The sequence below is a fragment of the Hyaena hyaena genome, unplaced genomic scaffold (assembly GCF_003009895.1).
Source record: "Hyaena hyaena isolate Hyena2069 unplaced genomic scaffold, ASM300989v1 scaffold_702, whole genome shotgun sequence".
Classification (NCBI taxonomy): Eukaryota; Metazoa; Chordata; class Mammalia; order Carnivora; family Hyaenidae; genus Hyaena; species Hyaena hyaena.
Window position 1 is genome coordinate 538,304 of NW_024081338.1, and position 17,042 is coordinate 555,345.

The window sequence follows — 17,042 nt, forward strand, 5'->3', positions numbered from 1 at the left end:
TTTCTGTGTTCGGTCAGGTTGAAATGCCCAGTAGAACGTATTTACCCAGTAGTTAACACTCTGAACCAGGCTAAAGCTGTGTGTGGTCCTCATTGGGTGGCAGGGGATGTAAAATAAAATATCTCTCCATGCTTTCTAATGGTCCTAGGTCTTTTTTGTTTTTATCTTTAAAAACAGTAACTCCACTCTCATTATCTTCCGATGCCTCTGAGTCTCTCTTTCTTTGAATTGAGTGATGTCATTATTTTAATTTGCAGATGGATTCTGACCAGGAATTACAAGGCTCTTGCCAAGGGAACACGAGGCAGCACGTCTGGTTTCCTGAACATTGTGATGGAATTGAAAAAATGCTGCAACCACTGCTACCTGATTAAACCCCCTGAAGACAGCGAGCGAGAGAATGGGCAGGAGGTTCTCCTGGTGTGTGGCCACCTTGTTCATAATTAAGTCTTCAAGCGCTTCGGTGTCCATAGGTGCTTTTTATCAAAGTCTTTTCTTTCTTCCTCTGATGACTCTTCACAGAGCATCAAAAGAAACTTTAAAAACAGATGAGGAAAGTTAAATAGGACAAGTATGGAAAGTATAATATTGCAGATAAATTAGGTGAAGAGCCTTTCCGGGAGTTACTTGTCAGCCAGACTACAGGGAGTTTCAGTAAGCTTAAAGATGAGTTTAAATTTTATTTATTTTGAGCAAGAGAAAGAAAAATCCTGTGAGAGCAGGGGCAGGGCAGGGAGAGAGAGAGGTAAAAAGAGAGGATAGAAAGCGTGCTCTATGCTATCAGCACTGAGCCCAACTCAGAGCTCAGTCCCACAAACCATGAGATCGTGACCTGAGCCAAAATCAAGAGTTGGATATTAAACTGATTGAGCCGCTCAGATGCCCCTAAAGATGATTTTAAAAATAGGAACTCTTCAGGGTGCCTGGGTGGCTCAGTTGGTTAAGCATCCAACTTTGTGTCAGGTAATGAGCTCACAGTTCATGGGTTCTATGCTGACAGCTCAGAGCCTGGAGCCTGCTTCAGAGTCTGTGTCTCCCTTGCTGTTTGCCCCTCCCCTGCTCAATTTCTGTCTCTCAAAAATAAATGTTAAAAAAAATTAAAAATAAAAATAAGAACTTTTCATGATTGAGGGCAAATTGAAGTATGGGTTGGAGTGTGATGATTGGAATGTCTTTTTAAATCTCTAGTCCCTGATCAGGAGCAGTGGGAAGCTGATTCTATTAGATAAACTGTTGACAAGACTTCGAGAAAGGGGGAATAGAGTCCTTATCTTCTCTCAGATGGTCAGAATGTTGGACATCCTGGCTGAGTACCTGACTATCAAGCACTATCCTTTCCAGGTAAGCATGTTCAGGAATTAGAGCCCCTGCCTGCCTCTGTTCCTCTGGCTTATGTGATTTGCTTGTTAAATTATCCTCAAGTTGGGAAACAAGTTTTCCAGCTGGAAACAAATTGAGATTAAGGTTCCAGGAGGGTCTTTATGTTACTTCCATATCTTTAAGTTACCCTGGAATGAAAATGATCATGTGAGGTCATTCTGTTTTGGCAGTAAGGAGGGGGGTAGTAGAGGAAAAGCAGGCAAGAGAAAAGTGTGTCAGATGGTTTCTTATGGCTCCCTGTCTGCGGTAATAGTAGGAGGAAGGAGTGAGGACCTAATTACATAAGTCCAATTCCTGGGAGGAAAGAAAGAGGTTATAGTTCTGTGTGCTCATTGCAGAGGAAGCCGACCCTGGTTGTGAGGCTGGGACTCAGAGGAGCAGCGTATGTGAAAAGCTTGCTGGGCCCTGAAGCAGGTGGCCCCCTCTTCTCTGTGGGATTGTTACTGTGGATTTTTGTCTTCACTCAGTTCTCTCCTACAAGATAAGGAGCAAAACAAGAGGGAAATGAGTTTCTTCCGCACAATATTTTTTTAGGTATTAGACTGTGTGAAACTTCTCTCTGATGTATTTATGGAAGTGTGTGCTATTTATCTTGACTTTTGCCATAACCTTTAAGTGCTTTGATTTTTAAGATTTTCTGGAAAATATTCTTTCTTTAACTTTCAGTGGATGGACTCTCCAACCTGTGTTATTAGGCTGGTATTGAAGAAACTTGGAGCTAGTGATTGTTTCCTAAGAAGGCCAAGCTTTAAATTCACTAACAGATTGTCTTTCAAAGTGCCCTGAAAGGTGTTATCATATCCACAATACCTTGTGTGGTCTTTCAGCAGCTGTCTTAGAATATGGTTTAATGCTGTAGTAACTATTTCAAAGATCAGCACGCTGAGTATGGACAGTTACCTCTCAGTGTGTCTGATCTCTGTGAGCTTTCAGGTCAAGCTCATCATTTGATATCAAGTAAAATAAAAATGCATTTCTTTTCTCCGAAGGGAATGTTAGACTAGAGTCCACTCGGGTCTGGCATGTCTGCTGTTTTCTATTTATTGGAATTTTAAAGGAGAGCATTTGGGTTTTCTGATTTCGAATATAGGCTCCGAACTTGCCATTTAAACATACCTTTGGGCTAAGGCTTTGAGCAGAGTTGGTAAGTCAGAAAGGAGAAAGAGGGTTCCCACGTGTGATTTGACATGTGTTCCCGTGGCTCTGGGTCTGGTCGGCAGAGCTCTGAGCTGGGGCGGTGTAGGTCCTTCCACGGACTATGTCCCCAGCCACTTGCCCATCGCTGGCCAGTTGACATCATCTCTTGGGTCAGTTTGTGAAATGAGGTGTTTTGTTCATCTCAAGTGGTGATTGTGAGGGGAAGACGTGAACATGATTTTAAAGAGTAAGAAATAAATGCTCTATGTGTACAGATGACAGGCGACGATTCTCAAGTATTTTTTTGACATCCGGTTTTCTGTGGTGACATTGGGATCTAGAACTGACATGTACTCTAATAAAAGAACTAGTTAATGCCAGAGGCTCTCTTGAATATGTGTTTGGCTGCTTAAACATTTTGCTCTGACTTCAGAGTTTAATTTTTGGAAAAGCTGAGTTATATGATCAACTTAATTTTAACACTATTAATGTTATGGCAAAATGTTTCCAGACAGAATTGTGTAAATAATATTTTGGTTTGTGTAGCACTTAATAACTGTGCACCTCGTGGTCGCATTAACCAAGAAGGGTCATTTTCTGTATGAGCTAGTCATTAGGTGACCAGTGGTATGGTATAATCTCTTCAGTACCCACAGACACACAGCTTCTGAAAGAAGAAATACAGCTTCTGAATACACTTTGAGTATTGCCATCTTTCTCCTATAGGCCCTAGCAGCCATTCTGATCCTTGGATCAACCTAGATAGCCCTTTGAATCCAAAGTTTCTGACCTTGAGTCTGTAACTGGAGAGCTTGGGCAGTAGGATGTGCCGCCGAAGCACAGTCCCCTAACAGCACATTGCCAGTGCGTTCCGGTTATTTTTACTGAGCGGGTGATGTTGGAGTGATAAAGGTTGCGAGTCTGGTGTTCTGTTCCGAGTGTAGCTGATCTTCCTACCTTATGATTTTCCTGTGGTTTATTTTTACAGCGTCTGGATGGTTCCATCAAGGGAGAAATCCGAAAACAGGCACTGGACCACTTCAATGCAGATGGGTCTGAGGTATACCATGCATGGCTTTGTTATTTCGGCAGCTTTGTGTCCAGAGGAAAGCCTTTCTGGCTTAATAGATTTCATTTCAGAATCAATTCACTGTGAAATTCTCCTGTTTTGAGAATGGAAAGAGAAATCACTAATATAAAAGATGCCTATTAATTTTGTTGTTTGTTATTCCAGAAAAGCAGATGCATGCTTGTTTATCTCCCCTGGTCTGGATTACTGACAGTAGTTCTAATATGAACTGAGTGTTCCCTAGTTGCTTCCAGATAGCAAATTTCTGGGCCTGGGAGAGCGGCAGGGCAAGGGTTGGGGAAGGCTGGCCTGTAGGATTAATTTTGACGTGTATGTTACATCAGAAGGTTCTGATCTGTACTTTTTTGGTGACTCAGTCTTGAAAATTACATTTACCAGGTCTCATATTTGTTGGATTGCTGGTACAATATGGCTTAAATTCTGTTGTCCAGCTTGATTTGCATTCTTAAGTATTTTGGTTTTAAGGCACATATAGAAGGGGTGTTTAGGAAGTTAGAAACCATGGTAATAGTGTAGTTTGTGCCTATCAAACTGTTAAATGCTATGGGATTTGAGAGAAGTCAGGGAGAAGAGGTTTAGTGGAGATAACAGTGCAGCCCCGTGTGCAGATAAAGGCAGCAGTGGAGACAGAAGAGGAACTAGTGTTTCGGAGAGAGCATGAGTGCTTCTGAAGCCTGGGCCACTACTTTGTGTAGATAGAACAGACTAAACGTTCTGCTTGCTTTTGATTTTTTTCAAGTCAGGTATATTAAATTGAAGCATCATGCATATAAAAAAGTACACACATTTTGCCGTGCCTGGTTGGTTAAGCATCTGACTTTAGCTCAGGTCATAGTCTTATGATTTGTGAGTTTGAATTCTGCATTGGACTCCATGCTGGCAGTGCGCTCTCGCTCTCTTAATAAATAAATAAATAATAAAAGTACACACATTTTAAGTGTAAAGTTTCATGGATGTTTACAAAGTGAAAACATCCATGTAACTATCACCAAGAACAAGAAATAAAACATGACTTTGGAGTTTTAAAGAGTTCTCTTAGGGAGCACCTGGCTGGCTTAGTCGGTTAAGCATCTGACTTCAGCTCAAGTCATGATCTCACAGTTTGTGGGTTCGAGCCCCGTGTCGGGCTCTGTGCTGACAGCCAGGTCAGAGCCTGGAGTCTGTTTCAGATTCTGTATCATTCTCTCTCTGACCCTCCCCTGCTCGCTTGCTCGCGCGCTCGCTCGCTCTCTCTCTAAGAAATTAAAAAAAAAAAATTTAAAAAAGAAAACAAAAAAACCAAAGCTATAAAAAGTTCTCTTAGGTCTTTTTTTTTTTCTGTTTAAATTTTTGTTAACAACATTCTGTTTTCTAAAGGGCTTTAAAAATTCTTAGTGTCTGTTCCTCCAAAATGGTATGTCTTCTGCCTCTAGAATTGCATGTCATAGGGGCGCCTGGGTGGCTCAGCCAGTTAGGCGTCCGACTTCAGCTCAGGTCATGATCTCGCAATTCGTGGGTTCAAGCCCCACGTCGGGCTCTGTGCTGACAGCTCAGAGCCTGGAGCCTGCTTCAGATTCTGTGTCTCCCTCTCTCTGCCCCTCTCCCACTCATGCTCTGTCTCTGTCTCAAAAATAAATAAACTATGAAAAAAAAAAAAATAATTGCATGTCATAGTCCTAGTTAAGACTATTGTATTTTGGCTTCTTTAGCCCAAACTGTTAGTGGATTAAATGCAGTAATCCCCACACAGCAAACACTAGGCTCATTGCCTGACACATAGCAAGGACTCCGTAAATGCTATTTTTATTATTTAGTATTTATTGAAATTGGTTTTGTGTCCCCTACTCTTATTAAAAAAAAAAAAGAAAAATAGTATGAGGGTTGCCTGGGTGGCTGAGTCAGTTAATCATCTGACTCTTGATTTTGGCTCAGGTAATGATCTCATCGTTCATGAGATCGAACCCTGCATTGGGCTGTGTGCTGACAGCCTGGAGCCTACTTGGGATTTTCTCTCCCTCTCTCTCTGCCCCTTCCCTGCTTGTACCTTCTCTCTCAAATAAATCAACAATAAAAAAAAAAAAAGGTAGTATGAATGTTTCATGTTACTCTTTCTCAGAGAAAAGCTAAAGTTGTGTTTCTTTTCTTTAATAATTCTTTACCCCATGGCTGTATATAGAATACATGTTATCTACTTTTTTTTTTCTTTGCACACCTGAGCCTTTTTTATTAAGAAAAATTAAATACTTTAACATGGGAAATATGCTATGCACATTTAGAAAATTTAGAAGATAGTGAAGAGTACAAAGAAGAAAAATTGTACAACTCCCCCCCCCCCAAGACAACTTGCTATTCACATCATTGGGTGTGTTTCCATTCATAATGGATGTCACTGATTATTTCTCTGTATGTTTACCTAATTGGGATCCTTTTGTATATAGTTGTCACTTTTCATTCAAAATTCTACTGTGAGCATTTTTCCCATGTCATTAAAGATTAAGAACAAATTAATTTTTAGTATTTTCTCATGCTTATACCATTATTTATGTAACCTAATGATTAAACCTAATCACTTACTTAGTTGTTTTTGTATGTTTAGTCAAGAGTGTATGAGCATTTTAAAAAGGTTTCTGATATACTTTGCTACACTTTCCAAAACCCTTTATATTCATACTCCTTGTATATGAATATTTCCACTTCATGTCACCCCTAGCAGCACTGAATTTTGTTGAGTTTCACTCTTCAGTGTGATAGTAGACACAAATAACATATTATTCATATTATCTTTGATAGAGAACATTGTTTCTATGATTAATTCAGACCCTGGATTTTATTTGGTTTCTGTAAATCAGAGTGTGGTATGTCATTTATTATTTATACCAAGCATCATAAAGTGTGTGCCTCCGCACAGCTGTTGATTAGTCTTTATTGGGATTGTTTAAAGTTCTTCTGAGACTGCCATCTCCATTTTTATTTTTATGGCTGAGTGCTGGTGAGGGTCATTTAATTAGACTGTGGAGAGCTTTTCGTTGTGTCTTTGTATATTATTACACTCATTTATCAAAATGTAACTCAGAACTACTAGTTTTTTAGTGTCACTTGTATGCCAAAAAGGTGTCAATCTTTGACATACATGATCAAATGCCCTAAAAATAGAAACCTGGTTGGCTTTCTTTTCTTCTGACTTCTGTGACTTATTCTCTGCCTCCTGACTCATATTTTCTGAGCTCTCAGGTGCAGGCAGGTATCTGTGCCTGCTCAGGCTCTTCTTGCTGTGGAAACACGCATGTCAGCACCTGAGTCTTGTCCTGCACGTGCCTCTTCAGCCACACATGCTCTGGTTGTCCCTGCGTGTGTGCTGTGCTGACTGGGGGTCGTGTGCTGCTTGCCAGTCGTGACACACACCGTCTGTCGGTGCAGTGTCGCTGTGTTCCTCACCCCCTAACAGTAAAGTCTCCTTGCTTACACCGATGCCTTCCGTGACATAGTTCACCTTTCCCCAGAAAATGAGTGTCTAGGCAACTTGCTGGAATTATGCCCTTGTTAACGAAGTTCTCTGGGTTTTGTTAACTGCTCGTAACACTAGTTTTAGCCAGGAGAGAACACTAATCCTTTGGTTCTGGTTGCATTATCAGAATCGACTTTACTCCTTAGTGTACCGCACTGACTCTTTCTGCTTAATGAAACGAAAATTCACCATCAAGTCCCTGACATTCTTGTCACCTCCATAAAGTGTGTCCATCATATCTCACTTTTCTTCACACCTGCAGGGGTTTCCAGGTATAAGGGCTTATTGGACTGTGAAACTGTTTCTGAGAAGGCCACTGCATAAAGTAGTGTATTGCATTGTGTACAGGACTTCTGTTTCCTGCTCTCGACAAGGGCTGGTGGCCTGGGAATCAACCTGGCTTCGGCAGACACGGTCGTCATCTTTGACTCTGACTGGAACCCCCAGAACGACTTGCAGGCACAAGCCCGAGCTCACAGAATTGGTCAGAAGAAGCAGGTTAGTGGAGAGACACCGTCTGGAGATGGTTCGCGGGGGGCAGAACGGCGGGGGGAGTGTTAGCCCTTCCAGGATGTTTGCAAAATGCTTTTTGTCCTGTTTTGCTTTCATTTCCTTGAGGGTAGATGCCTGCCTGTTAATTAGTACAGAGAAGGTATCTAAGGTATCTTTGGGGCTAAGATGAACTTCTTAGGCAACTATTCTCTTTTGATGTTTGAAAAGTACATCACAAGTGGCTTTCAGATTTACCCCAGGAAAGAGATATGATGAATAGATTTAGAACTGAAATTTTTCTCTATTTTAATATGGGTAAGTTGTTAAATAATCTAATGTTCACTCTGAGCTATGTTGGAAAAATACATGCTTGTTTTTGTTTTTTTGTGTTTGAGACTTCATGCACTACTCTGCACTAGTATTGGGTAATGCCTAAGTTTATATTTGGCCAACGTTCACTTTTGGTGAAATTTTTCATCAGTGAAACTGGTTATTCTTTAGCAAGATTTTTATCATTAGAATAGGCTATAATAACAGTTCTTTTTTTTTAACGTTTTATTTATTTCAGAGAGAGAGCGTGAGCAGGGGAGGGTCACAGAGGGAGACACAGAATCTGAGAGAGAGAGAGAGAGCTAGCGAGCAGGGGAGGGTCAGAGAGAGAGGGAGAAACAGAATCCGAAGCAAGCTCCAGGCTCTGAGCTTGCTGTCAGCACAGAGCCTGATGCGTGACTCGAACCCATGAACTGTGAAATCATGACCTGAGCTGAAGTCAGACGCTTAACCAACTGAGCCGCCCAGGCGCCCCAATAACAGTTCTTTAGAGGCAGTTTTAGTTAGGATTTTAACCGGTCACAGTAAAAATAGTACTCTCCTTAAGCCACCTGTTTGGATGGATGGCTTATAGTCATTTCTGGTAGAGATAATAAATCTTTCTTAATTCTTCATTTTGGCTTTAGACAGAGGTAATTTGTGTGTGTGTGTGTGTGTGTGAGTGAGAGAGAGAGAGAGAGTGAGTTCTGGTATAAACATAACATTTCCTTTTTCTGTAGGTCAATATTTATCGCTTGGTTACAAAGGGGACTGTGGAGGAGGAGATCATTGAACGGGCCAAAAAGAAGATGGTGTTGGACCATCTGGTAATTCAGCGCATGGATACCACTGGACGGACGGTTCTAGAAAACAACTCAGGAAGGTCCAAGTAAGTGTCAGAAAGACAGAGGAGGTGGTCAGAGCCACACTGATTTTACATCAACATTTGATAGAATTCATCTTTCTAATAGGATTCTCTACAACTGATGTTATCTATTACTTACCTAGAAAAGGCCAATTCAAGACCACAAGATGTCATTTTCATTTTTTAAATTTCCTTTTTCCCTCTCAGCCCTGTGCTCTTGTGCTCTCCCTCTGTCTTGCCCATCTCTCTTGCCTTTTGCTTTTTGGCACCACATGTGACATTTGACATAGCAGCAGTGGCAGCCACGTGCCCCTCCATCATACTTTCATCCCAGTGCACAATCTCCTTAAATTTTAGTAGTAAGAATCTGACAGGTGGAGTTGGCCGCTGTTTACCATTGGTGAAAAATGTGTGGAGATTGTTAAAAGGTCTAGAAGGAAGATAGTCCAATTTCAGTTGACTTTATTTAGGAGCACAGTTATTTCTCTGATTGAGTTTATTCCATTTTGACCAAATTGCTCACTGTCTTCTGAGGCTGCCCTGCAGGCTCTGTCACAAGTAGAAGTCAAATGAGCCCTTCCCTAAAAAGAATATTTTCAGATCATTTTCCACTCAAGAGGAACCTAAATGGAAAAAGCTTGGTTCTTTTATTTTGGACCAAAGATGAGAAGGTTGAAAATTCTAGGTAAACGATAACTTTGAGTCAAAGGACAAAGAGGAAAAACAAACAACCCAAAACCTCTCTTCTTTCATGTTGTAATTATGTTTCTTGCTTAACCCTGTAATGGATGAGCCGTCAGGAAAATAATTCATCTCCTAGTCTGCTGCTAGGTGAGCTCTACCAACACAGACTTAGCCTGGGGTAAGAAAAATGAAATCTTTGAGAGATCATTTTTCTTGGGGCAGAATTTATATTTTCACCAGTAATTTGACTCCTTTATGAAGGGTAGCTATTTTATAGTAGAATTCCATAGAGGTTATTTGACATACCTAAGAGATTACAACTACATTTTACTTCTACAGCTCAAATCCTTTTAATAAGGAAGAGTTGACAGCTATTTTGAAATTTGGAGCAGAGGATCTCTTCAAAGAACTTGAAGGGGAGGAGTCAGAGCCTCAGGTAATTAACAATGAGGAAAAAAACTTTTTTGACAAGCATCTGTGGGAGTCTGAATTTTTCTGGCAGCAGATTTTGTGTCTGTGTTAGAGGCTTTTATAAAGAATAATAATTACTTGAAGGATATAGTTTCTTTTTTTTATAGAGCTCAAAGCTCTCACTAAATAAAATAGGAAAAATAAGAAAAGTATTTTAGGATTCTGTCTTTACTCTTTTTAATTCCAGTTTTATTTCCTGTAATTTCCTATGTTTATCTTGTCATTTGTACAAATAATAGTTTGAGACATTAGAGGTAAAAGATATAAACCTGAGTACTGTAAAGGTAAATGCAGTATGAGAAAGGAGAGCTGATTTATTTGCACCAAACATCTGCAGTCCATGCTGATCACTGTTGCCCCTTTACCGTATTGTATTGTTGATGTCTCTTTAGGAAATGGACATAGATGAAATTTTACGCTTGGCTGAAACTAGAGAGAATGAAGTGTCAACAAGTGCGACAGATGAGCTTCTGTCACAGTTTAAGGTATGAAAATATTGTGGGAGGGAGTCCTCTGCATTGATTTATTAACTATTAATAACTATTAGTACTTCTGTGTGCAAGGCACTCTATGTTTACCTCAGTTGACTCTCTTTCTTCTCCTGAGTTCCAAGTGTGCTGTGAGTATAGATTCAGTTTTCTGTGTGGAGGTGGTCACTTACGTGGTCTGTCCTGCCCAGAGTCAGTGGATGAAGAAAAGTTGGTGAAGGGGGCTAAGAATATGCGTTGGTGAGATAGGTGGAGAAGGAGATAGTGTGGAGCTCTGGAAAATGTGGAGGGGGTTGTGGGAGAGACATTAATAGAATCAGATGACAAAAGAGGTCAAAGGTATGAAACAGAAGGTGACAATGCTCTTGATGACTTGGTGGGGTTTTTTTCCTCAAGAACAATATGGAGTGGTATCTGATACAACAAAATTAAATGAGATCAGGTCTGAGTGCAGAAGCTGAGCACGAGATGAACATGAGGTGGCAGCATTGAATATAGACTTAATTTAAAAGCTTATAAAGGGTACAGTGAAGGTGATTTGTGAGGACAGAGGAGTCCGGGAAGGCAAGGGTTTTGAAAGATGTTATGTCACTAGGTTGAGGAAGGTGCTTGAGAATAGAGAGATACTGTAAGTTCTAAGGAAAGAAGGAAAATTTGATAGCACATTGCCTTAGAAGAGAGTGGAAGGGATATAATCAAAAACACGGGTGGTGGAGTTGGCCTTCAAAAGAAAAAGTATACTTCAGGGAATAGGAGGGAGAGAAGATGTGGGATTCCTTCCTTGGTGACTGTTATTACCAGTAAGTAAAGAAAGTAGAAGTGATTTGGGTCAGCCATGGATGGGGCCAAGAGTTAATGGGAGGAACTGAAGGGAATGAGCTGAATTTAGAAGATAGGACTTCACGTTGGAGCCAGTCAGTAGGGTCATATGACTTCCTCCAGCAATACTTGAGTTCAGAAGGATTGGTTCATTCAGTGGTCGCAAGGTGGGAGATTGGCTTGGGATACTGAGGATCATCCATGTGGCAAAGGTTTCAAATTCAAGTGAGAACATGGTTGAAAGGATTGGCTATGGGCTGGTTCCATACAGGTTAGAGAAGCAGGGGAGACATAAAGGTTCCAGTGATGGTTAAGTGCAGTACAGTCTTTAGGATTGTGAGAAAGATGGGTGAAGTGTTTGGAAAGGGGCACTATTGTGTGATGAGGTCCAAGGTTGGCCACAGGTAGAAGTTGTCTCAGAGGAAGAACACAGAAGGAAATGAATAAACCAAAAATATGTAGGATCAGAGTAAGTGTGTTTGAGGTTCAAGGTGAATAATTACTGTTTGTAATGGACTCCACTTCTATGGCTTACTCTTCCCTTTTATAGAGAGGTAATCTTCATTATGATGTTTTGGTCAGAATATGGGATTATTTAGGCATAACAATTTCTGTGTATTAATAAGTTAATCAGAAGTGGTCAGCACATTATTGGTGACTCTTGCTTTTCTAAAGCCCTTTTGGCTGATTTCAGTACTTGGTTAAGTGATTTGATTAACAGTAAGAGTCTGTCTATATATACTAGGGACTTTTTTTTTTTATTTCTGGAGTGCTTCAACTAAATTGACTATGTTTTACCCACAAATCCTTTTTTATATGAATTTAACATGTACTTGATTATTGCCTTAAAGACTAGATGGGAATGAGTAAAAGGATGAGGAGCCTGTGTGCAGGGCTTGCCCAGCACTGCTCAGAGGCTGGCCAGAGCTGGTAGATGTGTCTGTGTGTAGCCACAGTCTGAGTCTTTGAAATGCATATACTTAGATGCTTTCTTTCTGGCATACATATATACATATACATGTATATTTATACATATGCAGGTACATATGTACAAATTGATGCCAGATAGTAAATATTTGATATGTCGTAAATGGAACATTCGTAAATGGAACAGGTTTGTTTGAATTTTTTTGTGTTTTGTGTTCTCATTTTCATTTCTGAGAGGAAAGGGCACTTATGAGTGTATGAAATCGTTACATATTTTTAGTTTCTATACTTCTGATAAAAATGAATAAGGCAGCTAGTTGGGTATTAATTGCTACTGCTTTGAATTATACATTATTCCAATGAGCACTATTTAGTAGCATTTAAATTTCAGAACTGTAAGTTCATAATGGATTGGTATTAAGTATTCAGCAATGTAAATAACTCTAAATTTTTTAATTAGTATCATATTTATTAGAAAATGTGTATGATTTAACAACAGATCTTTGCATAAAACTTCTAAGACCATTTATATCTTTATATCTGTTTCCCTATTAGTAATATTTCTGATGAACTTGAGGGTTTGGCAAGATGAGTTGGGGAGGATAAGGGAGAGATTAGCAGATTATTAATTACCTGATTACGTAATATCACAGGAGTTCTGAAATTACAGCATCTTATTTAGATTAAAAATGCTGGGTGAGTTGGTGGTTTAGCAGATGGTGTTTGGGAAATAGGGAAATGTCCGTCAGACAATGAGTTGTCCATTTGTTTTAAGGTTGCCAACTTTGCAACAATGGAAGATGAAGAAGAGCTAGAAGAGCGGCCTCACAAGGACTGGGATGAGATCATTCCAGAGGAACAGAGGAAAAAAGTCGAGGAGGAAGAGCGTCAGAAGGAGCTAGAAGAAATTTATATGCTGCCTCGAATTCGGAGTTCCACTAAAAAGGTGATCAAGTGAGATCAAGATAGGAAATTACTTTTTATTCTGCAAAGTACTAATTATTAAATTACTGTGGAAGTACTGATTATTCAAGGAAAGAGGCTTTGCCTTGTCTTGACAAGGGAGGCATCTCTTATAACAAACCCCAGAGGAAGAGCGCTGTGCGTTGCTCATGAGTGCGCCAGTTTGACATTGATCTTTATGAACCGGTTCTTTGTGAGATGGATGGATGGGATTGGAGTTTGGCAGAAATCTGCATTTTCCTGTTGAGATTAGAACCAGTAATCCTAACAATGTGTTTCTAATTGACTGTGCCTTTGACTTTTCCTTTGACTTTTAGGGCCAACCTCTTTTTGCCTTTAAGTGTTCATGGTACTTGGTATAAATACTTTGTAAGAGATTATATAACTGTAAACAAAGAACAAATACATACTTCACAGCTTGTAAAGCACCATTACAAGCTCCATCTAATTTAATTGTCACAACAACATTGATGTAGGTAGAATAAGTTTTTTTTTTTGTTATTTTTTTTTTAAATTTCTGAGAGAGAGAGAAAGACAGCATGAACAGGGCAGGGTCAGAGAGAGAGGGAGACAGAGAATCTAAAACAGGCTCCAGGCTCTGAGCTAGCTGTCAGCATAGAGCCCAACGCAGGGCTTGAACCCACGAACTGTGAGATCATGACCTGAGCCAAAGTCGGACACTTAACCGGTTGACTGAGCCACCCAGGCGCCCCTAGAGTAAGTTATATTAGCCAGTTTGTTGGACATAGTAGATTTGCCTAAGATCATAGCAAATCAGTATTAGTAATAATAATTGATTGAGCACTAATTGTGTGCCAGGCACGGTCGTGCTGTTGTGCCTATTGACTCCTTTAAATCTTCATGGAAACCCAAATAAGAGGAAGTAAACATGAACCTACAGTTCAAATAGTTTTATTCCAGTTCACGTACCATTTCTCGATATGTGAATATCCCAAGCAGATCTTCCTTCATGACATGACATCTGTCTCCTTATTTTCTTAAAGGAAAATTGATGTGTTTGATAGGATGAAAAGTTCTGGGTACTAAAGAATTAAGATGGGCTGGCTTTGGTCCTTTCAGCTCTTGTGTCTGGCACTTGCTACAATGTGACTTTGCCTTTTCAGGCTCAGACAAATGACAGTGACTCTGACACTGAGTCTAAGAGACAGGCCCAGAGATCCTCTGCCTCCGAGAGCGAGACCGATGACTCTGATGATGACAAGAAGCCAAAGCGCAGGGGGCGTCCGCGAAGCGTTCGGAAGGACCTTGTCGAGGGATTTACCGATGCAGAGATCCGAAGGTTGGTGGAGGCTCTGCTGCCTCTCGCTCGAGTGTGTTTGGAGGGTGTGCTGTGAGCCGTGGGCTGCTGGGATTCCTGGCATTTAAGATCGGGCTGGCGGAGGCTGACCCCTACAAGGAAGGCAGGAGATGGAACCCTTCCCTGAATCTCCAGGATGGTTCTTCCCTCTCCAGGGTTTCCTCGTTTGAGCGCTCTCTTGTTGGCTGCTCAGCAATTTTTATTTTTCTCCTCTGAGAATTTTCACAAGGGATGTCCAGCCAAGAGAAAAGAGATCATTGGAGGTAAACTTGGGCTGAGCCTTTCATTTTTTTTTGTTTTTATTTAAGAGTAGGCATACAGGGGCGCCTGGGTGGCTCAGGCGGTTACTCATCTGACTCTCAGTTGCTGCAGCCCGGCATACTGTCTCTGCATCCTGTCTCGCTGGTGATCTGTGTCCACACTTACCCGCACATTTGTTGCTAATGTAATTCACACACATCTGCCCTCCAAAAATGCTTTTCCCACTTTTCATGATGTTTTTTATTTTAGGCTGAAGAAAATAGTAAGAAGATAATTATATCAACTAGTCTTTCCAAGTTAATATTTAAACTGTGAGGTCTTTATTTTCCCCCAATTGTTATAACTATCCCTTCTTTCTCTGTTTATTATGGAACGGTGTAAATATATGCAAACATTGGTAGAATAGAGTATATGTTCTCTCATACTTCCGTTGTTATCCTCATCACCATTTGGAATTTGTAGGTGGTCTTCTGTGTCTGCCTCACGTCCTCTTGCGTCCCACCTTCAGTATTATTTTGAAAAGAATGGGGTTCGCCTGGGGGCCTCAGTCGGTTAAGCATGCAGCTTTGGCTCAGGTCGTGATCTCAGGGTTTGTGAGTTTGAGCCCTGCTTGGTGCTCTCTGCTGTCAGTACAGAGTTCGCTTCAGATCCTCTGTCTCCCTCTTCTTCCCCTCCCCTGCTCATGCTCTCTTTTTCAAAAATAGTAAATAAATAAATTTTAAGAAAAAGAATGTATTCTGCTGTCGTTGGACACAATGTTCTACAGATGTTTGTTACGCCTGTTTGTTTCCATGTTGTGTGAGTCTTTCATTTCCTTACTGATCTGCATGAATTAGTCCTTTTATCATAAGATGTTCTCTGTCTCTCTTTTTATTTTTTGTCTCTTATAATAATTTTTTTCCTTAAGTTTATTTTTAAAAACCTGATTCTAGGGGCAACTGGGTGGCTCAGTTGGTTGAGCGTCTGGCTCTGGTTTCAGCTCAGGTCATGATCTTGTGGGTTTGTGAGTGTGAGCTGCTTGTCCTCTCTGCTGATCAAACGGACCTTGCTTAGAGTCTCTCTCTCTCTCTTTCCCTCCTTCTCTGCCCCTCCCCAACTTGCATGCACGCGCACACGCGCTCTCTCTCTCTCTCTCTCTTTCTTTCTCATAAATAAATAAAATAAAAATGTGATACTAGTGTTGCCACTTCAGCTCCTTTTTGATATTGTATGCACATTATCTTTTTCTACCATTTTTACTTCGGTATGATGTCTTTGAATCTAGCTGTGTCTCTCTCTCTTTTTTTTATGTTTTATTTATTTCTAGGAGAGAGAGACAGTGTGAGCAGGGGAGGGTCAGAGAGAGAGGGAGTCACAGACACTGAAACAGGCTCCAGGCCCTGAGCTGGCAATCAGCACAGAGCCCGACGCAGGGCTCGAACCCACGAACCGCGAGATCATGACCTAAGTGAAAGTCGGACGCTTAACCGACTAAGCCATCCAGGCGCCCCTAGCTGTGTCTCTTATAGACAGTATATAGTTCTTTCATTTTTTAAAAAAATCTATTCTTTCAATTTCTTCCTTTTGATTGGAGTCTTTAATTGTATTTGCATTTCATGTTATTGAGAAGATAGAATTTATGTCTGCATTTTGCTGTTTGCTTCTTCATGTCTTACGACTTTTTTTTGTTTCCTTATTCCTAGGACTACCAACTTTTGTGTTATATAGGTGTTTTTTAGTATATCAGTTTAATTCCCTATTTCTTTGTGTTTCTTATAATTTTCCTAGATAGTTTCTTTTACTGTATTTTCAGAGTTATTTTCTTAGTGGTTGCCTTGGAGATTATAATTAGTACTTTAACTTGAAATGGTTTTGTTTGGGTTATCATCAACTTAATTCCAATGCTGTCTTAAAGTTTTACTCCAATATAGCTTCATTCCTTATCCCTCTTCTGTGCTGTTATTGTCAAACAAGTTATATTTTTACATGTTATAAACCCATTAACACAGTTTTATAATCATTGCTTTATGCAGTTATTTTAAAGAATCAGCTGGTGGGGTGTGCACCTGAGTGGCTCAGTTGGATAAGCGTCTGATTCTTTTTTTTTTTAATTTTTTTAAATGTTTATTTATATTTAAGAGAGAGAGAGAGAGAGAGAGAGACAGTGAGAGCCAGGGAGGGGCAGAGAGAAAGGGAGACACAGAATGTGAAGCAGGGTCCAGGCTCCAAACTGTCAGCACAAAGCCCAATATGGGGCCCGAACCCACAAACCGTGAGATCATGACCTGAGCCAGATGCTCAATTGACTGAACCACCCTGGTGCCCCAGATAAGTGTCCAATTCTTGATTTCAGCTCAGGTCATAATCTCATGAAC

The 17,042-nt window shown here is 40.4% G+C and overlaps 1 protein-coding gene across 3 annotated transcripts in view; it reads left to right on the forward strand.

The window, feature by feature from the left end:
- The window catches only part of CHD2 (chromodomain helicase DNA binding protein 2), a 123,161-nt gene that overhangs the window by 67,920 nt on the left and 38,199 nt on the right, over positions 1-17,042 (forward strand). For all 3 annotated transcript variants that reach the window (XM_039217677.1, XM_039217674.1, XM_039217675.1), the window contains 9 exons: positions 258-420; positions 1,189-1,341; positions 3,506-3,577; positions 7,440-7,589; positions 8,633-8,781; positions 9,781-9,877; positions 10,305-10,397; positions 12,922-13,092; positions 14,234-14,409. In XM_039217677.1, the coding sequence (XP_039073608.1) occupies positions 258-420; positions 1,189-1,341; positions 3,506-3,577; positions 7,440-7,589; positions 8,633-8,781; positions 9,781-9,877; positions 10,305-10,397; positions 12,922-13,092; positions 14,234-14,409 (1,224 nt within the window). The remainder of the gene's footprint in view (positions 1-257; positions 421-1,188; positions 1,342-3,505; positions 3,578-7,439; positions 7,590-8,632; positions 8,782-9,780; positions 9,878-10,304; positions 10,398-12,921; positions 13,093-14,233; positions 14,410-17,042) is intronic.